The sequence below is a fragment of the Eleutherodactylus coqui genome, chromosome 2, assembly GCF_035609145.1.
Source record: "Eleutherodactylus coqui strain aEleCoq1 chromosome 2, aEleCoq1.hap1, whole genome shotgun sequence".
NCBI classification, from domain to species: Eukaryota; Metazoa; Chordata; class Amphibia; order Anura; family Eleutherodactylidae; genus Eleutherodactylus; species Eleutherodactylus coqui.
The window spans coordinates 205,090,502-205,113,928 of record NC_089838.1 but is presented as its reverse complement, the minus strand read 5'-3'; the positions used below and the strand labels follow the sequence as shown (position 1 = coordinate 205,113,928).

Sequence of the window (23,427 nt, the reverse complement as noted above, 5' to 3'; positions counted from 1 at the left end):
TCTTTCCCAGTATGGAAGTCAGGCTCACTGGCCTGTAGTGAGTAGGTCCACCTTTTCCCCTTTTTAAAAAATAAGGACAGCATTTGCCCTTTTCCAATCTTCTGGGGCTTGTTCTGCTCTCCATGAATTTTCAAAGAGTAAGGTGAGAGGTTCAGCAATTACCTCTGCTGCTTCCTTTAGTATCCTAGAATGTAATTCATCTGGACCTGGAGATTTGAATTTATTTAGGTTAGGTAAGTGCTCCCTCACCATATCTGTGCTTATGAATAGCCTGCATTCTTTTATTCCTTCAATAGCACAAGGAAGATCAGCTGATGTTACATTTACTTTCTGAGAGAAAACAGATACAAAATAAGAATTTAAATTTCGGACTTTTCAATATCATTTTAACCTATTCACCATTTTCATCCTGTAAACATCCTATAGCATTTTGGACCTGTCTTTTGCTTTTGATATCACCTTAAAATCATTTTTATTGTTTTTGGTCTCTGTTGCAAACTTCAATTCATTATTAACTTTTCTGACACTTGCCCAACAGTTCCTACAGACTGCATTATATTTTTCCTTAGATGTGTCCCCCTCTTTTCATTTAATTAACATATTTTTCCTCCTTTTTGCATATATTCATCCATCCTGGTCTCTTTAAATGCTTCCCATTCTTCCTTCTTTTAGGGATTGTTAACGATTGTGCTTTGAGAATTTCATTTCCCAATATTTCCCAACCTTCTTGGACATTTCTATCCTTAAGAACATCCAGCCATTGAATCCTTCCTACCCTCTTTCTGCGTCCATTAAAATCTGCTTTTCTGAAATCCATCCTTGAGGTCTGAGTTTTCTCAGGTCTTCCTCCTCTTGTTATCCAAAATTCAAGGATAGCATTATCACTGCCGCCTAAGGTCCCAGCCCCCCATACTTCCTCAATTATTTCCTCCCTGTTGATAAGAGTTTGGTCCAAGATAGCAGATCCCCTTGTTTTCTATTCTACCTTTTGGAAGATAAAATTGTCAGCAAGAACGGCTAAGAATTTGTTAGACCTATAACTTTAGCCTGAGAGAGATTCCCAAGAAATGTTTGGATAGTTAAAATCTCCCATGATCACTATGTAATGCTTTTTTGAGAACTTGGCGATCTGATGTAGAAAAAGTTCATCAGTATCTTCTGCTTGTCCAGGTGGCCTATAGTAAATGCCTACAATGGGGTCCTTTCTGTTGTTCTCTCCTTGTATTTCTACCCAAACAGTTTCTATAGAACTACCATGCTCCGAAGCTTGAATCTCTGTGGCAATGTATGCTTTTCTAACACACAATGCAACACCTCCTCCCCTTTTATTAAGTTTGTTTCTTTTGAACAGCTTGTAGCCTTCAAGCCTTGCATTCCAATCATGTGTATCACCCCACCAAGTTTCCGTGATGCCTATGACATCATATTTCTCTTTCTATTTTAGGAGATCCCTGGTGTGTTTCCCATGCTCTGTGCATTTGTGTAGAAACATTTTAGTTTGTGATCAGTGTCTTTTACTCCTCTACTTTCCCTCAGAATTTTTTGTCTTTGTTCTTTCTTCCCACTTCTAATAGCAAGGTTCTCAAATGTATAAATTGGCTGTACATTTTACCTGGTCTTAAACTTCCTTTCCCATATAGTACTAGTTTAAAGCTCTCCTGATGAGTGTAATAAGGCGCCTGCCAAATATATGTGTATGCTTACCTGTCTTTGTAAGATGCAGCCCATCTCTAGCAAGGAGTCCATCATATAGGTAATTCACTCCATGGTCTAGAGATCCAAATCTTTGCATCGACGTAGGCAGTTGTTCACCTCTAGAATCCTATTCCATTTCCTTATTACATGGCCATCCACTAAGAGGATGGATGAGCAGACCACTTGTGAAAATTAGTTCCAGAACAAAACGCGCATGAGATTCACGCTCATGTGAATGTAGCATTAAAACTAGTGTTTGAAATGCTGGTCTTAATAAATTTCCCCATAGTGCTGGGAAATCCTCAAAGTAGAAAGAAATAAAAGCACTACATGTATATTAGGTATCTGTCTTTTTTAATTAAATCTGCAGCAGAGACTTCTACCAGAATCTCCAATACAGATGTGAACCTAGCCTAAAGAGGGCAAAAGAGAGTACAGAATGGAAATAATGTGAACAATATTTAACTTTTATTAATTACCAGTAAAATTATTACCTGCAGGAATTGGGGTATTAGGGTCTATTTATATCTGCTTTGGAGATTCTATTTGGAGCCTTCGTCACAGATCTGGTCCAATATCCCAAACAAAATAGCACTGTGCCCCCCACTAATTTATCTAGTGAAATTCTGGGTGACATGATCAAAGCCTGATGGACCCTATTACAATCAATGCATCTGTCAGATTCCATTCATTTTTATGATCTGCTAAATCTAGCACATCATGATTTTCATTGTCAGCTCCATAAGATGGAACTGATCAACAAACTCAACAGGCACAGATGTGAACAGAGCGTTATTATAAAATAACCCAAGAGACAAATCTAATGTGTATCCCCAATATTACTAACTAGTCCAGCAATGGTATATAATTTTTATATTCTTTTAGACACAATGATAATCGCTCAAAAGATGTCGCTCAAGCAGCTTTTGAGCGATCATCGTTGTGTCATTTACAGTGCAAGATGATCGCGCAAGATAAGCGATCACCTTGCGCTGCCAGCGGAGGCTGCAGAAGACAAGCGGGGTGTCTCTGCTTGTCTTCTGCATACAGCTGTTCTCCCACTCCAGCGCCCGGCTGTTATACAGCCGAGCGCTGGGAGCGGAGAATGCAGAAGACAAGTGGGGTGTAAGACAACGATAAGCGATGGCTTAACGAAATCTGCACGATGGGCGAACATTTACACACAATGATTATTGCTCAGAAGATGGCTTTTGAGCGAATTATGAGCGATAATCGTTGTGTCTAAATGGGCCTTAAATGGTTCAAATATGTTTTGGGTATCTCATGTATTAGTCATCTTCAGTGACTATAATAGGAGTTTGTTTGTTTTTCTTGAGAGTGGCACCATCTCACACTTTGTCTCAGGCAGCAGAAAGGCTAGGTACACCAAGGGCTGTGAGACAGCGAACACTATTAACTGTGGCAGTATTTGTGTAAGTCTTTCTGCTTTTCTTTCCCACCAGCAGTTCCCTCTTTACGATTTACTTCTATAGGAGACTTGAGACAAAAACAAGAATAGACCCCCCTACTTCTTGTAATCTATCTCAGTGTCTTTGTTGCTAGAGACTGACTTTACATGACAACAGGCAGTGGAAGTCAAATTAAAAACAAGCAAGACTCTTAGTAGCCAGCACTTTTTAAAGTCATTTTTCTGCAAATAAATATCATTTTAAGGAATGTGCCTTGCATCTCTGCTAATTATAACACTGTTTTTGTTCTAGGTGAATTAACTATTGTAGCAAGGTAGTACATAGGATGGCCTGCAGAGGGTGTAAAATGAGGCACAATGTGTGCTAATCAGCTAGGACAGCTGTGTGGGTGTGTCTGTAGAAGTTAAAACTTCTCAGTTTGGAGAGTTCTCTGCTGAAAGCCAGGGAAAGAGGCTGCGGAGGCAGCTTCAAAAGCTGCGAAGCCTGAGGTCTGGCACGGACCAGACTGTGTCTATCAGGAGTCTGATAGGATAAGACACCCCCTAGATGCCTTTGCTGGGTAGCATGACAAGGACACTGAGGGTTGAAATCCCTGAAGTTTGTGTTATATTCCAGTATGCTGATGCTGTAATACTTTTGCTATGTGTGTAACAAAGCTGGTGAAGCCAGAGTGTTGAAGCAAATCTGGTGGTCCTGAGTCTCTATGACAGTAGTGCTAACCATCTTAAAGGAAAAGATTGTGATCTCTAGGAGCGAATAACCCCTAGGTTGCCACAATTGGTGGAGGATGCGCTAGCAGGGAATAGCACACAAAGTCTACGGTTGATAAAGAGCCAGAAAGGCCAAATACAAAATTGTGGTTGCTGAGGGCAACGAAGATCCAATCAGAGGTCCGGATTGTGGTTGAGTGTGCACCAAAAATGTCAAGTGCAGATGTCAAGGGAGACTACCAGAAAGAGCCATGTTGGGCTTATCTACAGATGGACTACTGTATGTTGAGATGCCCAACATACATATGGATATACGAACATGAAAATCCCACTGGATTGTGAAGGAGTCCCTAAAGGCAACTGGGTTACAACGGACTGGTCTGAATTGTGTTCAAAGCGCTCCATGATCAAGAGGTGTCGCAGTTAAAGGAGAGCTTAGTTGAGAAAGCTAAAATACAGGAAGCTCAAAGCTGGGAACTTAAACAAGAGTCATGCTCAAGTTATGTCCAAACAGCTAGAGCAAACTAAACAGCCGCTGGAAAGGGAGCATTATGAGTTAAACAGTGAGATAAAGGTACTTTTGCAAGAAAAGAGTGAATCTGAACATAAGAGAAAAAGGGAAGAGACTCAACTGCAAGAGCTACAAGTTAAAATCACTCAAGATGACAGAGTACAGGCAGAGCTGTCTGAGAAGGTGAAAAGACTGCAGGTGGAATTGGAAGCTTAGATTGAAGATGCTCAGAAATTGTTGCAAGAAGAAGTTAGGCAGAATCTTGACCTTAGTACCAGAATAGAATAGAATGGAAGATGAGAGAAATGTGTTCCTCAAACAGTTAGAGGAAGATGCAGAAACCAAGAGAAACATGTCAAAGCAGATTTCAACACTTCAGGCCCAGGTGTCAGATATGGAAAATAAAATGGAGAAGAATACTGCATCTTTGGATTCTGCTGAAGAGCCGAAGAGGGAAATTCAAAGAGAATTAGAAGCTACAAATCAATGGTATGAGGAAAAAGCAGCTGCTTATGATAAACTTGAGGAGTTTAAAACAAGTCTTAAGCAGGAATTAGGTGGAGTTCACATGGAGCAGAACTGCCGCTTAATTTCTGTGTTGGCCCTCCACATAGAAATTCCTTGGCATTTACAGTAGCAGCAAAATGGACATGATTTTGAAAATCCCATCCACAAGCTGCGAAAATAACCTGCAGAAAATTTGTGTGGAAATTGACTTGTGGTGTGGAATTCAAGTCTTTGGCAAGTCAATTTTATTGCAGTCTCTGCTGAAGAATTCACCCCTTCTCAAGGAGAGGGGTGAGTGAGAGCACTTGAGCGACAGCATGAGAGAAATGAGTTCCAGCAAGAGATTCAAGGTTGAAAATTGTTAGATAGAACAGCCACACTCAAAGAGAGAGAGACAGATCCCCGAGCCTGGAGTTTTAACCCTGGATGGTCAAAGGCTGTAATTTGGCTTACTGCCTTTATCAAGGGGTGGAATATGTGGCAAATTAGTACATAGGATGGCCTGCAGAGGACATAAAATCAGGCATAATGTGTGCTAATCAGCTGTGTGGGTGTGTCTGGAGAAGTTAAAACTTCTCAGTCTGAAGAGTATCCTGATGAAAGCCAGGGGAAGAGGCTATGGAGGCAGCTTCAGGAGTTGTAAAGCCTGAAGTCCACATTGCATGAGTGAAAACATTGTAAATGTGAAGGAAACAATTGAAAAATCATTGGTTTCATAATTCTACATTTTCACTCACTCTCACATTGCTCAAACAATGTGCGATTTTCTCGCAAGTGTGATGGCACCCTAATACCACATCATTTCTGCTCCTCAGTAATGTACTATTCATCTATTAGATACCCGTTTAGTGTGAGTTGAACATCAGGGGTCACATGGCATGTTTGGTGGGTCACTTGACTGGCGGACATTACTATGGATTACCCAGTCCGTGGACTATTCCATTCTACTGTGTGGATAGGGGCCACTGCACTAATATAAGAATGTGAAGAGAGCAGAACTTTAAATAGACTCTTTGTTCAAAAAAATCAAGGACCTAAAAGTTGTCATTTTGCTGCAAAACTCAGTATTCAGTTACATCTCAGGCAGATATGCAAATGATTAGAATCGTGGCAGGATTAGATGAACGTCTTGCCACTGGATGCCCTGAAAGTGGTTCCAACCAAAATAACTGTTTTCTGTTCATCTTGCTTCTCCAAAACTGGAATAAAAAGTAATCAAAAAGTCCTAAATATCTCAAAATGGTACCAATAAAAACTAATGATCCTGTAAAAAACATGCCCTCACACAAGTCTGTCAATGGAAAAGTACGACTGCTCCAGTATTTGAACGATTCACTGGTTCTTAAGGCGAAAATTAAAGCCACGACATGGTTGTGTTATCAACAAAGCACAGCATTAGTAACACAGCTATGTGCCAGTCCCAAGCCTAGAAAAATGGTGAGGGGTGGAGAAAGACAGAGTTACCTATACCACTATATACAACCAAAAAACTTCATGGAGTCGCTCGAAAACACATTTAAAGATATGGTGCTGGAACGTAGGGCCCCTGGGCTTGAAAGCACCTACAATGTTACCAAGGAAGAGTAATGGCGTGTTTCAAATAACTTGGGAATATGTGATGCGGAGTGGGATAAGCCATCTTGCTGATTTTGCCTGGTGCGAAAGAGATCGCCTACACTTTACTTAAATGCATAAAATTGGAACATGGAACGTACATAACATAAACATTGGAAAATTAGACATTATAAAGGACGAAATGCAACGATTAAACATTGAACTTCTGGGAATCAGTGAACTTCACTGGACAGGGAACAGATACTTTACCAGCGGCGATTTCAGTTTACTACTCAGGAAATGAAAACATCTGAAGGAATGGTGTCGCCTTTATCACAAACAAAAAGATTAGCAAAGCTGTCCATGGTTTCTGTGCCATAATCGATAGAATCATGACCATCCGCATCAATTGAAAACCTTGTGCCATATTCGCAATACAAATTTATGTTCCTACCACTGATGTAACATATGAAGAAATCAAAACATTTTATGCTGACATCCAAGAAACCTTGTCGTAAATCCCAGAAAAGGACATTGTTTACATTATCGACAATTTAAATTTAAAAATTGGCGCAGATGAAGAAACACCAATAGTATGGAAATTCGGCTTAGGAAAATGAAAATATGTCGATGAGAAAAATTTCCCAAAATTTGCTAAGAAAAATGATTATGAACACTTTGTTCTCACAACCAAAATGTTGCTTGAACACCTGAACGTTCTCAAAATGGAGTTCACTGTAATCCAATTGATTACATCTTGTGCCCCCAAAAAGTGGAAAAGTTCAGTTCTAGCAGCAAAAGCGTTCCAAGGCACAGATTGTGGTTCTGACTACCAACTGCTTGTTGCCAAAATCAAACTACGTATCTGCAATCGCAGAAAAATAGCAGTAGCATGGAAGTTCAACACTGACTCGGTGTCTCTATGCAGTAGAAGTGTTTAAAATTGCTTATTATTACCTTTGAAAAGGAGCCACACGAACTATGGGAGGAAATTAAAAGTGTTACAATCGAAATAGCAAACAAAAATATACCATACAAAAAAGCAAGAAGAAAAACATCCTGGCTATAAGCAAACACCATGCAATTCGACGACATGTGACAACAACCAAAAGCTACTGGAAACGGGGACGATTTCCAGTAGCTATGAGTTTCAGCATGAAGTGAGGAAAGACAAAGAACAGTTTTGTAATGCACACTGCATGGAATTGCAAGGGGTAAACAAAAAAGGACATACCAGAAAGTTCTTCACTCATGTTTAAAAGGCTCATGCTCCTTTTGCATCACGCAATGCAACTTCAATTTTTCATCTAAATGGCAAGGAATTACACAATCCTGAACAAATCAAGCAGAGAATGTACAAAGAACTATATGCAAATGATTGTGGTAACCAACAACTGCAAACAGAAGAACAGAATTAGAACCTGATATCTTGGAGGATTAAGTTGAGTGGGCACTGAATCAGCTACCAAAGCAAAAAGCCCCCAAAATCGATTGCATACCTGCTGAGCTGCTGAAGCCCCTGCAAGTCCAAATGCTAACAGCACTCTGTCACAAGATTTGGAAACTAAGTCATGGCCGAAAGATTGAACCAGATGAATATCAAGAAAACTAAGATCATGACAACCTATTTAACCATTCCTTGAAAAATGTCAATGTTATTCTTCAAAGACAGACTCAATAACTTTGTCCGAGTAAGAGCAGCATGTCTTTCAGTTGGTTGATGCCTTCTTGCCTCAGCGTGGTCACCAGATTCTTGGGTTCTAGTAATTTTCGCAGCTCGAGCTCTGCTAGAGCTATGCACTAGATCTGACTTGTGTTTGCATGGCATATTAGCCCTTTCCAATCCAATTTGTATCCTGCTTTTCCTAGGAGACTTTTTCTGCCACTGTACTACGGCGCTATATGTTGGCTAAAGCCAGTACTGCATGAGGTGACACGTTGGATAGGCTCCAACAGCAGAAAGGCTGGCAATATACAGTAAGAGAACCCGGACGGACGTCTTCCAACATCAGAGCTGTACAGCCTTAAATCACAATGTCTTGAGACATCAGACAGTGGATTGGAAAGGGTTACAAGAAGACCAAAAAATGGATAGGAAACCATTTCTTACACAGCTGAGGTAAAATTAAAGCGTGCTGTGATTCGTTGGTATTTCTTACACTGCTGAAATAAAAAGAAAGCTGCGCTGTGATTGCTTGCTACAGGCAACACAGATTTTCTTTAGGCCTCATGCCCACGGGCAAAAGAAGAATTAAAATCCGCAGAGGATTTTAACTCTTCTTACGCACGCGGATCTGCACCCCATAGGGATGCATTGACCACCCGTGGGTAGATAAATACCCGTGGATGGTCAATAAGGGCGAGCACCCACTGGCGTTTTTTTACCTGCGTTTTGCGTTTTTCCTGCACAGGCATAGAGATAACATGTGTTCCTGTCCACTGGCGTTTTTTTTGCGTTGCGTTTGCGTTTTTAACATAGGAACTGTCAGTTGCATATGTGTCCTTATTTTTCTCCTAATGCACCCATGAAAGTCAATGGAAATTAATGGAAAAGCCGCGAAAACGCCGCAAAAAACGCGCGGAAAAATCACGGGAAACGCGGCGAAAACGCTGCGTTTTTTTCCCGCGGAAAACGCAAACGCCAGTGGGTGCTCGCCCTCAAAGTGAATTTAAAAAAAATGGAGCATGAAAAAATCTGGACCATGCTCCATTTTCGTGCGGGTCTCCCGCGGGGACGGCTCCCGCGGGCTTCTATTGAAGCCTATGGAAGCCGTCCAGATCCGCGGGAGACCTAAAATAAGAATTTAAAAGAATTAACTCACCCGCAGCGGACCGGGAAGGTCTTCTCTTCCTCACGGCCGGATCTTTCTTGCTTTGGCTTGGCGGATGTGCCAGGCGCATGCGCGCGGCACGTCGGCGACGTGCCGCCGGCGTGACAAGTTCATCCGCCGGCCGAAAAAGAAGATCCGGCCGTGAGGAAGAGAAGACCTTCCCGGTCCGCTGCGGGTGAGTTAATTCTTTTTAATTCCTATTTTAAGCGCTCATGTCCGCGGGGCAGGAGGGACCCGCTGCAGATTCTACATGTAGAATCCGTAGCGGGCCTGATTCTCCCCGTGGACATGAGGCCTTAGAATATCAATCCATATTAATCTGTCTTTGGTTCAAGTTTTAATCCCGGGCATAACCTGATATGACTGCTAGCTTAATAATCACATTTGTGCGGCAATGATGTCTGTCCTCACGTGTCTGCCAGTTTGTGTAAGCATAGCTTATGATGTGCCACCCCCCCTTTGCCTTGCCGCTTCTATCTTGTCACTCTTCCTAGAGAACTCTATAAATTTTTTGGATAAAACGCAGCCTATGTCCTTCCTCAATATGCAAGCTATCTCCCCGGAAAATGTCATCAAAATCGCTCCACCGGTTTAGTAGCCGTGAAAAGGTAACAGACAGAGTTACTATTGCATTTATAATATTAGTATGGATGTTCAAAAGTATGTTTATTCATTTGTGGGTTGTGCTTAAAATAAAATCTTCTCCTTTTGGTTTGCTAGAGCCACTCCCCAGTCCACCTCACCCTTGGGGCTCAAATTCTATGGATTTTGTAGTTAAACCATCTTCATTCAAAGAATTGAGCACTATACTGGTTGTCTACTAGAAAGATAGCACATTTTATTCTAACAAAGGGAATACCCACTGTGGAACAAACTGCTGAAATGATGATTCAGGAAGTATTCAAATTACTTGGAATCCCTGACAATGTGGTGTAAGGTCGAGGAGTACAATTCACTTCCAAATTCTGGAAAAGCTTTTGCTCTGCTCTTGGGATATGAATACATTTGTCATCTGCCTTTTATCCTAAATGAAATGGGCAGACTGAAAGTACTAAAGGTTCCTTCACACGGGATGTCTGTCCTGGCAATTATCACTCCTGTGCACAGGAATGATACAGTAGTTGTGCTGCGAATAGAGGCGGAGTGGCTGGAGATCTCTTCTGGTCACCGGCCTCCATTCCTAGTATTGAGCAACTCCTGTTTACATGGTCTGACAAATAAGGGATTTCTGGCTCAGCACTCTGTCAGCAGCCTCTTGCACATGGGATGACTATCACCCGAATTTGCGGTTTCCAGGTATTATTTAGACGATAATCGCTCGGTGTAAGGCTGAATGCACACGGACAGAAAATCCGCCTCGCGATTTCACGCAGAATTTTCGCCATTGCATGCTACCATAGGTTTGCATTCGTTTATGCAATCCTATGCAGACCAATGCGATTTGACAGCGTGAAAACTTGCGCAGTAACAAAACCGCGGCATGTGCACAACAGAAATCTTGGACTGAGATTTGAACCAAGATAACAAATACTTCTGCAGTAATGAGTCGTAAGTGAGATTGGCCTAAAAAAAAGTCTGCACTCTTAGTGACTTTCTGGGAATTAGCAGGCCTGCTATTAGTGTAGTGAGACAATGCCAGTTACTAGGGACATTTGTAGGAGAGGGAAGGCTTGGAAAAGTAGTAACGAACTGTGATTGGGACGTCCTATTACTATGAGCCTGAAAATGCTGAGATAACACCATAGACGTTTCTGTATACTACCTCCATTTCACACTTAGTGCTACTATCCACGAACTTTGTAAGTTAACTCGCAATTGACTGTTCTTTTATTCTGAGTTGAGAGAGATTTGCTGCACCACTGCTGTATGAATTTAACACAGTACTCGTCCTGTCGAAGCATAAAGTATTGTTGTTCTATAGTATGCATACAATAACCATTATTAGTCTTAGTGAGACATAATTAGTATTATTTACTGTACCGTGACGGGTTATTCGTGCCTGAATTGTTTCCTAAATTGCATAATCCTATTCCTTTCCAGTTCATTACTTCAAAATAAAACTTTCTCTTTTTGTAACTTCGTTATCTGCCTCGTATCCTGTAACCTGCGTTGCACGGCCTCACACACACAACACTTCTCTAGAGAAAAACAGAATATTTATTATTAAGAGAAAGTTATATAGGAAAGATGTGATTTGGTTTATTTATATCTACCATTAAAAGCTGGAATTGTAAGTTCTCCACTAGCAATTTGGTACACATGATGTATGATCTAAGTTATCATTACAGTGTAAATTATTTTGGCTGCATCTTATTTGGTGTATATTTTTCATAAAAGCCACAATGACAAATATATTTATAAACATACTATAACTAAGGGCAATAAGAGGTATAAGTAAAGTAACATAACACTACACTTATGTTGTGCCACCTTCTATTGGAAAAAGTCATGATAAACTCATTAGAGCACGCTTGCACCTTACACATTTGTAATTTATTATATCACAGCTGGTCAATGTGGCTTATTTACCATAACTTAGAAGATACAAAGAGTTAATAAAGTCAACACAGACATGTCTCCCTTTAAGCTAGTTTTCTTCTTCCATGAAAATGACCCCTTAACCCATTGTTGATGCGACTCTCAGCAGGAAACTCTGAATCTGGTAAAAAAAACGACATAGAAACAATAATGGGAGTGTCATATTATGCAGATTTATAGGAGTATATGTCATTATAGCCAGAAGGGACTTGGATTTATGACACCTTAATGTCTACATCTATGTCCCAAATGTCTCACACCCATATACCAGCTGGGACAGTCTATCAAACAAAATCTGCAGCTGTGACATACATTAACTGTTCCACTGCCTGAGGGAGGATGCTCAAACCAATTGTTTATAGTATGATAATTAAAAGACTTAACTATTGTGTTTCTCTACCTGACAACATTATACATCTTAGAAAAATAAGAAGAGCATATTTTTGTTTAAAGAGCACTTATAATAATTCACATCCCACGAAGAAGCTGGGAATACACATATAAAAGTTCAGCTGGTATCAGTGTTGCTTTTATCTCTGAATTGTGAATCCAATTGAGATGTTTCATCTGCTGTTTTACACAGGATTGCAGGTAGACCTAGCAGCATAATCCTTACTCATTGAGTTATACCAGTACACTAATTGCACAGTGAATTAATACCAGCACCACTTTATACATTAAAAGAAACACTTAATGACTCCCGAATCAGAAAGATTCTATTACTCCTCTTATTTATTACAGAAAGTAATGGCTTTAGGTAGTGGACAAGAGTGGATAAGATATCCAGAGCATTAGTTATTAGGAAATTGCTACAGAACAAAAATCTAGATTTCTTTATACAAATGGAAGGATACTTGAAGTAATCATTTCGACTGGTAATAATAAAAACCACTCTGACTGTTCATCCATTAGACCTGAGCAGGAAGCAGAATCCTATACAGTATTTCTCTATTGTGGAAAGGTCCTTGTAAGGTGCTTATATTCCTAATGAAAATCTGACATTTCAGAGAGGGGGGCAGAGGAGAGGGCAGAAGGAGGGGCACCCACTCTCTCCTCCATCACGATGACACACATGAGAGAATAAGACAGGACTCATTTAGATGTCTGGCTGGAATCAGAACGTCCGCTTAGGGTGAACCTTCCTGAGTTCCTTCATTTCTACCCTGCTCACTGCCAACGCCTGCTTGGAACTAGCACATACATCATGCCAAATTTTGCAGGAATTTGGAAAATGAAAAGCAGTGAGAATTTTGACGAACTTCTTAAAGCTCTTGGTAAGATTGGCAAATAATTACATGGGTTATCAAGATTCATGACAGATCTTTACATCATATATTTATTTGATATATTTTCATTGGGGTCCTTAATTTATATATATATATATATATATATATATGTATGATTTGGTATATATATATATATATATATATATATATATGATTTGGTGTATATATATATATATGATTTGGTATATTGATTACAGGAAAGTATTGTATTAGCAAGCAATTGAAGAAGAGACCATTTTTTCCTTTTTTTCCTTTATGCAATTATAATTTTACACACTGTAGCACCAATTCATTAAGAATTGCAATCAATACAGAAGCAATGCTATGCTATCATTAGTACTGTTTAAATATGCATGACCTTCCTTTCTTTTATGCTTTTTAACATAAATACATATGTAGCAGAGCTGAACTTGTCATTTTACTCACTGTGGTATAACATTTTTTGTGTATGTTACTATGTTTTTTTACTAGACTGCGGGTAAATCTGCTGAGGGAGTTGTGAGATTAAATACTTCAAGCTACCAAATTGATGTCTTACATATCTGCATATCTAATATCCACAATATAATGTACACATGGAAAGTTGATTGAAAATAACGAGTTGATTCCAAGTGATTTGGCAATAAGGTGACATCCACAGGTAGATTATAAAATCAATAGACGAAACAAAAAAAAATCACTAGAGATAGTGGTAGAATACTGATTGGTTGTAATAATAATTCATTATCATATGCCATTATATTGGGATGGTGAATCTTTAAAAGTGGAATTATACTATAAGTAGTGAAGGTAGACATCCTGCATTAACTATAGAAAGTTTAGTGTATAAAGGTCCATTTATCAAACCATGGAAGTATGGATCTTCCTGAAAATGTTTGATTAAACATATATTATGGGCATATTTGGTTATAATTGCATATTTGTCAAATTCTTAATAATCATTTTTGCATTCAGAATAAAATACAAGGCATTGGCTAAGTTAAGCAGTACAAACAACATTACTAATACATATACACAAGTATATGTCAGTAGTGATTGAAATTTCCATACAATTAGAGACAAAAAAATATGCGACATAAAGTGTGTAAGAGAAGTGTATATACAATATACTGAATATTTTGACACTATATTTTTAATCAGTGTATTCTGAGATGTGACCATAGGGGAGCACATGATTCTGGTAACATTCTGATTTTGTAAGACCTACTTTAGACTGACGTAGGTATTCCCCAAGAGAATTAATCCTGTGCCTATGACTAAGCTCTTGTCAGACTGCGTGTATTTCATGCCCTGTCACTTTGACAATACATTCAGCTGGGGATATGTAAGATTTCAAACATTTTCAACAAAAAGAGATGTTTTCCTATCAATTGCACCTTTTTTTGCAAGTAATGTGAATTTTGTAGCAAGCAATATCAATATACATCATTCTAGACAAGGTAATACAGTACTAAAGTTGAGTACTGAAGAATTATCTTCTCCTGGTACACAGTACATTTAATCATTGTCACTGCATTTTATGAGTGAAGACTAGGCAAAATGTAAAGTATATCCCCAATGTGCTTTGTCCAGGGACATGTACCCATCCATTGGGATCAATCATTCTGGCAGCATACATACAAGAGGTCACCAACCTTGTGAGCCGTATCCAACTTTGAGTGATGGTTGGGAGCCACATAAAATGTAAAAACCAAGAAGAACCATATTCAGTGTAGGAAAAACAAGAAACAGTGAATTTGCAAACATTTAATGCTCAAAATTTATGACTTACATTATGCCATCTAATTTGACATTGTTCGATGCTTAGAACATGTCTGTAATAATGTAAACTGCCAATGCACATAGTTATAACCCAAGTCTCCCATGAAGAGCCATACAGGGTGGAGTCTCAAGCCACATGTGGCTGCTGAACCACTGGTTGGGGACTACTAATGATAATCATTAATTCTATTCTATTCTGGCTGTCTCATTAACAATTATAATTATGTGTGTGGGATCCACAAAGTCATTTTTACCATGCCCAGGGAGTACACTCTTTTTGGTACTGTAGAGATTATTCAGAAATGCCAAAAATTATATCCTACACCAGCATCCTAATGTGCTTTATAGCTACTATTATTGGTCAGTGAGTAGGACCTATTGTCATGGAATGCATCCACTAAACCCACTAGTTTATGAAAAGACATTGGACTATAACAAAACATGTGTCAAAAAAGTTGATGTTTCCTTGTGATAAGAATTACCAGCAACAAATTGGAAACTTTGTGCATATCAGCAGATGATTTTTGTGTTATATACATTGGGTATATACATTGGGTACATGTTATATACATTGGGTACATGTTGTGACAAAGATTTATATAAGGGCTGGAAAGAAGGTAACAAATGCTTTTAGAAACTTTCTAAATATTATTGCACCATTCTGACTCCACTATGTACTAACAGGCCCATTCATGGTCATTATAAAAAATCTACGAGATGGATCAAACGACTATGTAATAATTTTTGCACATTCTGTAACCAATTATGGTTATAAATCTAGCAGTGCTGATCAATATTACTTCAATATACAGTAAGCTTTCTTGAAATTTTTTACATTTCACCAAAAATCTGTTAGAGCAAATAATGTAAGATTTCTTATGGTTAACAGCTTATTGAATAAACTATGTGAAAACGTCATGATTTCTAACGAGAATAGTGTGATACTTACATGTGTATTTGCTGTTGTGTGATGATATAGGTGTGAATGCAATGCTCAGGAAAGTAGCAGTGGCTGCAGCTTCAAAGCCTCACGTAGAGATCCGTCAGAATGGAGACAAGTTTTATATTAAAACATCTACCACAGTCAGAACCACAGAGATCCAATTCACAGTTGGAGAAGAATTTGATGAGGAGACTGTGGATGGCAGGAAATGCAAGGTAGATTCTCCTGTCTCAAATTATTAAGAATTATTGCAACATCAACAATTACTGTAAATGCTCTAGATCTTTATAAACCCGATATAAAATATGCTAGTAGAAAATGTTGAATGACGATAAAATAGACTGATGATCTCCAGGCAGATAGAGGATCTAACTACTTGGATTGAGTAACAGTAGAGAATTAATGTTGTAGGTATTATATTTACTAGATCTTTATGCTACGCGTTGATGACAGCATTCATTAAGTGGAATATCCACCAAGGGATTTCTTAGCTCTTACTGCCAACACATGTGCAATCAACACAACTTGTCCCTAGCCTGGAAAAAGAGATGAATCATGTTTATGCAGAGCACTTCCATCCTCTTTATTTTCCCTGCACTTGTTACTGGGGGAAGGAGACAGAATGCTAAGAATATACATCAGAACATCTTGTACTCTACCTGGTTCATCTACAATAAGTTAAAACAAAAAAAAAAAGAATACTAAGTTTTGTCTGAATACAGCACCACCATCCAAATCCCCTAATTTCCTAGATATGCCAGCTCGGTTCTCCACTTCATTTAAAGAGAAGCTGTTTTTCCTACATCAGAGTACTGCAATTCACCAAATCGAGCTTCATACAGCAATAAATGTTACACAGTGAGCAAGCAATGCTCTGAGGTTTCTGATAAGCTATCTGTAATTTGGGGAATGCAGCTGTGAATGGATTATAAGGCCATGTTCACATGGGTGGAGACAGACTGCTTAGGTGAAATGCACACCAGATAGTCATAAAGGTTGAATGTCAATTCTACTTTCTGGCAAAGAGTTAAGTGATACAATTCTGAATTCCTGCAACCACTGCATTTATCCTGCTTCCATTGGGTTTAAAACTGTATGAAGCCATAAACCAAAAGCTCCCCCAAGTGTTGCCTACAAGCAGTCAAAAAGTTTTGGGTGTATAATGGATAGCAGGTTACAGTGTGTTTTATAGTCTTGCAAAAATGGAGGTCCAACCCCTTTATAGATTTGGATATACAAAATCCCTACAAAGCCTGTAAAATACCATCAAAATTCCTCGGCAGTCCGCCATTGTTCTGTCGAGGCCACATTAACACTATGTCTACAGTAAGGCCATATCAGTTGGCTATGCTGTCCATTGGCTGTAGGCAGTGGTGACATTTTTCACAATAATATTTCATTCATATGTGTGTAACGTGACCATTGAATGATGGGGCCATGTGACATGTTGTCACAGCATCTGAAGGCCACTACAATACAGATGACTGTACCAGTAAGGAATTTTGATCATAAGAATTTTTTTACTTTCTTTGTTCCAATAGTAAATATGCCATTGCCAAAGGTATTCAGCAGTGGTTAATTCCCCTCTCCCCAATGAAGCAAGCATATCCTGTAGCATGTTTATGGTGGGGTTGGTAGAAATAGATGTCTGCCAAACTCAGATAAGAGCTATCTCAGATGTATGGCTGGCATTATAGGGTTAAGCATAAGTAGGATTTTTTTTGAATTTGGAGGAGCTGCATGTTTGGACCCAGGAGAGTACTAAACAATATGTACAATGCAGATGTCCTGGTTGTACTTGTACTGCATTCATCACCAACTGCAGCTCTCCTCTTTTCCACAGAAATCTCTGCTGCATAGGACATATACATTGTAAAAGCTGATTCCCTTACATTTTGGGAATCACAAACAAATATGAATAACTGAACAAATGTAGTATTTCTGTGAATGCAGGGCGCTAGGTGAAATCCTTGTGCTTTTCATTATTTCACTGCATTTTGCTGGCCTACAGAACCTGATTGCTAGAACATCAGTCGGTATTGATGGACCAGGGACTACAGATAAACAGTTACCACATTAAAGTCTATTGGGGCACTATATATGGGTACATGAAGAAAAAGTATTCTGCTAAAGTGCAAGTGGTATAATTCAATATTTTCAGAATGTGATTGGTCTCAGTAAGTAATCTTATAGATATGATACCTTGTAATGCCTAACAAAAAGACATGGTCTTACAGCAAGCTTTCAAATCGACTTAGGAGTATTCACCAGGCATAATAGGATATAGTTGGAGAAGCATATTATATATAATGTGTATGTATGTAGGTGTATGTATGTGTAACTCAAAAGATTTTATGGCTTGATGAACTATCTGAGAAATTTGGTGCAAAGATAATACACAGGCCTGGTGGCCCCTTAACACCAATTTTGAAACCATAAAATGTTCAGATCCTTATCATTGGACTAATTAAGTTATCACTCTTCCTGTTCTTTAATTGTTGTAAGGGCAAATTAATCACATCATGTCCTTTTATTTGTCTGTGTGTATGTATGTATATATGCATGTGTGTATGTATATATATATATATATATACCGTATATACCGGCGTATAAGGCGACGGGGCGTATAAGACGACCCCCCAACTGTCACCTTATACGCCGGTATACAGTGGAGAGAAAAAAAAAAATTCATTACTCACCTCCCACGGCGTTCTGTCGCGCTCCGGCAGGATGTCGCTCGCTCCTCGTCCCCGGCGCAGCATAGCTTTCTGAATGCGGGGCTTGAAATCCCCGCTTCCAGAAAGCTAATACACACGCCGGCAGCCATGACATCATTGAATGGCTGTGATTGGCTAAAGCACACGTGGCTTCAGCCAATCACACTATTCAATGACATCATTGAATGGGTGTGATTGCTAACACGTGCGCCTTCAGCCAATCACAGCCATTCAATGATGTCATTGAATAGTGTGATTGGCTGAAGCCACGTGTGTTTTAGCCAATCACAGCCATTCAATGCTGTCATGGCTGCCGGCGTGTGTATTAGCTTTCTGGAAGCGGGGATTTCAAGCCCCGCATTCAGAAAGCTATGCTGCGCCGGGGACGAGGAGCGAGCGACAGCCTGCCGGAGCGAGCGACATCCTGCCGGAGCGCGACAGAACGCCGTGGGAGGTGAGTAATGAATTTTTTTTTTTTACACTTTTTTTTTTTTGTATTACCGGCGCATAAGACGACCCCCGACTGCAGAGCAGATTTTTCGGGGTTCAAAAGTCGTCTTATACGCCGGTATATACGGTATATATACACATATATACACACACACACATACAAAGACAAATAAAAGGACATGGTCATGATGTGATTAATACATACATACACACACACAGACAAATAAAAGGACATAGTCATGATGTGATTAATTTGCCCTTACAACAATTAAAGAACAGGAGGAGTGATAACTTAATTAGTCCAATGATAAGGACCTGAACATTTTATGGTTTCGAAATTGGTGTTTAGGGGCCACCAGGCCTGTGTATTATCTTCGCACCAGATTTCTCAGATAGTTCATCAAGCCATAAAATCTTTTGAGTTACACTCTTTGTCAAAAAAATCAAGCCCCTAGAAGAAGTTGTCATTTTGCTGTAAAACTCAGCATGCAGTTACATTTCAGGCAGATATACAAATGATTAGAGTTGTGGTGTGATTAGATGAACGGTCTTTCCACCTGAGGCATTTAAAGTGGTTCCACGTTTGGCCTATAAAAAGACTCTCAGAGGCTACTTGTCTGTAGTGGACCTTTTTTTGCACTTGTGTAGAGCTTGTTGACCACTAGACATGTCTCTATGATGTAATTGAAAAGATTTTTCCCAGTCAACAGAGTTTTAGAGGGGGTGCATTGGAATGTGAGAAGTTTGATGGTCGTATTGTCGAATTGCCTTCCACCTGGGTTGATCTGTCCAGACTGTTACAAGGTGTTGGGATCAGTGGATGCATGAAGGCAAGCACACAAGGTAACCAAGCTCAAGATGGTCTCAAGAGACTCCCAGTAGAGGATTTCCTGATCATCTGATAAGCACAAGCAGCTCTAACCGTTTCGTTGTCCTCCAGCCAGAGACAGGTGGCACCATCATTACAGGCCCCTGTGTCTATCAAAAACAATTCCAGTTGCTTGCCTGAAGGACATTTAGTGTAACAGTGCCCATTACATGTACTGCCTCTGACACCCACCAACCGCTGCTTCTGTTTGCAGTGAAGTTGTGAACGACGAAACTGGACTACTATGGAGTCGAACGGGTTGTCTTCAGCAATGAATCTAGGTTTAGTTTGGGCCCTGATGACAATCATGTTTGTGCCTGGAGACTTAGAGGTGAGAGCTTCAATTCTGCCTTTGCTATGGATTGGCACACTGCCCCACTGCTGGTATGATTGTCTGGGTTGCCATTGCATAAAACAGTCACTGGACAATGACAGGACATCCTGCAGCTGCATGTGTTGCCTCTCATGGCAGGGCTTCCAAGAGGCATTTTCGAGCAGGATAATGCTTGGCCGCACACAGCAAGGGTGACACACTAATGCCTCCACAACATTGCCACACTTTCGTGGCCTGCCCGGTCACCAGATTTATTGCCAATAGAACATGTATGAGACCACCTGGGACACCAATCTTGACAGCCTACGATCTTGCACGAACTAGAGGCTCAGTTACAGCAAATATGAACCGATGTATTGCAGGATACCATATGGAACCTGTATGCCTCCATGCCCCCCGTATCACACCTTGCATCCAAGCTAGAAAGTGGCCCAATAGGGTATTAGAGCCTCCCTTCAAGTGTTCAGGTTTCCGCAATAAGTTATTCTTTTGCTCTGATATTGCAATCAGTTAGTTATATCAACATTACAATAGAAAGTTTCATTTGACCTCGACAACTCCTTATAGGTGCTTGATTTTTTTGACAATGAGTGTATTCATGCCTTTATTGAGTGTATCAAAGATGGTTATACATTTGCATTTCTAAATTCTTCTGTGATATTGGGATTTGAAGTTGCTTTGTAATATAATAATTGCATGGTGCTGCGCCAGCATATATCGCCTCCCTCCTGTCAGTACACCGCCCAGCCCGCTCACTCCCATTGGCTAACACACTCAGACTAAACACCCCTGTAATACGAACCTCACATGCTCGCCTAGAGGACTTCACCAGAGCAGCACCCATCCTCTGGAACGCTCTACCCCAAGGCATCCGGACAATTCCCGATGCACGAAATTTCAGACGTACCTCAAAAACGTACCTCTTCAGGGAAGCATACTAAATCTCCTAACCTAGTCCCCTGCCCCTGCCTATGGCACCCCACCCCGCTTGCTTTCTAATAATTGATCTCCACATGAAATCCCCTATTGCTTGTGTTCCCCATGCCTTGCTCCTCACACCCACCCCTTGCACCTCCTCTACCACCCCCAACCCATTTGTGTCAAACCGAATGTACCTCATATTGTAATTGTTGTATTCTTTTGCATTTATCCACGCCTGAAAGCGCTGAGGAATAAGTTGGCGCCATTTAAATAAAGATTATTATTATAATAACCTTCATATGTTGCATGTTATGTCCTTGGCTATCAAAATGTTCAGCCACAGGTAACTTGGTTTTCTTTTTTTTTTTAAACTTTGTCTTTATTGAACAAGTTATGACAAACACTTGGCATTACAGTGAATTTGTTGGATATCTTCTTTTTGCATGGATGTGTTGTCACAGCCTGTCTTTTTTATCTTATTTATATCAAACATCACAGACAAAACATTAAAACAGGTAATTTACCTACATTAATTCAAACTCTCGACCCATTATGACTACAGACATATTTTTGGTCTACTGACCTGTATCTTGGAGATCTTCAAAATCGTGGAGTCCCCACATGGCTACGGCACGACCTGGATGTGTCACCCTAGATGGGTGTGTCCCCTATTATCATTTGTTCCTGGAACCAGCAAGTGTAATAGAAGCAGTCTCTCAGTTTGTCTTTTACCCTTTGTGGTAGTAATTGGATAAAGCTCCCCCAAGTTTCAAAAAAGGCTTGTGCCATCTTTTCCTTGAAAAGTGATGTCTCCGCCCAGTCCATCTGGAACAGGAACGCTAGTTTATCCAGGAACAGCCTGAGTGGGGGCCCTGTTGGTTGGATCCATGTTTGTAGAATAGCTTTTTGACCTGCCGCTGCTATGAAATGTAGTAATTTTCTAACTCCTCTTGAGCACCGATATGTTTCAGGATCTAAGTACCCAAATATTGCCCATATTGGCTCTTGTGGGCAGAAATTCGTCAGGTGTGTTTTTGTATATTCGCTTATTCGTGTCCAGAAAGCCTGTATTACGGGGCATGTCCACAAGCTGTGATACAGGTTTGCATGAGGTGCCTGACATTTGAGGCATTTTGGAGTGTCATAAATTCCTATATGGAATCCCCTGCTTGGGGTTATGTATGACCTGTGGGCAATTTGTAGCCTCATCTCCAGAAACCTTGCCGACGGTAGGTATCTGTGTGCCGAGGTCAGTGATTGCATTATCAGTGTTGGGGTGAAGTCTGGGTTATCCAGGGCCCATTTTCCAATCCCCAGGTCTATGTCATCTTGCTCTCTCATGTTTCTTATCGCCCTGTACAGCTTGGAGATCATGCCCCGTGGCCCTGTTTTTTTAGTTATCCATGTGTGTCCTGTCTCTGTCCAATCGAATTCTCTGAGTTTTGGTATAAGTTCCGTGGTGTAATGCCTAACTTGTAGGTATGAGAACAGCGGAATTTGGAGTTCAGGGTATTTTTGTTTCAGTTCATCGTATGTCATTATACGTCGTTCCCCTATGTGTAGTAGTTTTTCTATTGAATCTATTCCCTGAGCCTCCCATTCGGCAAAGATGTTGTGAGGGTTGCCCTCCTGAAAGTTGGGGTTATTTATTAGTGACAGGTGTAACGATACTTGTGGTGAGGCTTGACTGTCCTTACGTAACTTGTTCCATGATTTCCAGGCCGTTAATATCAGGGGGTTCTTTTTGATTTTTCCTGAGAGTTCTGTATATGGGCTATGGAGTATATTCTGGAGTCTTATTGGGCCGGCCATTTCCTGCTCGAGAAATTTGTTTGTAAAGTATGACTTGGAGTGAATCCAATCATGTATGATTCGCGCCTGTGCTGCTAGGTTGTAGTCTCGGATATTAGGTAGGTTGATTCCTCCGTTTTCTCTATGTTTGTTCAATGTTTTGAATGCGATACGCGGTCTTTTTCCCCCCCAGATGAATTTCCTGTATAGATAATTTATTTTTTTTACATCTTTTGACTTTAGCAGTATGGGTAGTGAGTGTAATATATATAATAGGCGTGGGAATTCTATCATCTTTATGAGGCTCGCCCTCCCCAGAAAAGAGATCGTGAAGTTTTTCCATGTATTCAGGGTTGTCTCTAGCTTTTTAATGTGGGGTTCTATGTTCTTGTTATATAGTTTGGAAGGGTTTCTTGTGATTTGTATTCCCAGGTATTTTATGGCGTGTTTTTCCCATTTAAATGGATATTTAGTCGCCCATGAGGGTTTGGCTGGTCCTCTGAGGAGTAGGGCTTCTGTTTTGTCTAGGTTTATAGTGTATCCCGAGAGTTTGCCAATTCTCTCGATATTTTGTATTAAA

The 23,427-nt window shown here is 40.0% G+C and overlaps 1 protein-coding gene across 1 annotated transcript in view; it reads left to right on the top strand.

Moving 5' to 3' along the window:
* Positions 1–12,890: 12,890 nt before the first annotated feature.
* The window catches only part of CRABP1 (cellular retinoic acid binding protein 1), a 35,672-nt gene continuing 25,135 nt past the window's right edge, over positions 12,891–23,427 (top strand). Inside the window, exons 1-2 of the mRNA XM_066589939.1 lie at positions 12,891–13,050; positions 15,803–15,981. Coding sequence (XP_066446036.1) covers positions 12,981–13,050; positions 15,803–15,981 — 249 coding nt within the window. The 5' untranslated portion in view covers positions 12,891–12,980. The remainder of the gene's footprint in view (positions 13,051–15,802; positions 15,982–23,427) is intronic.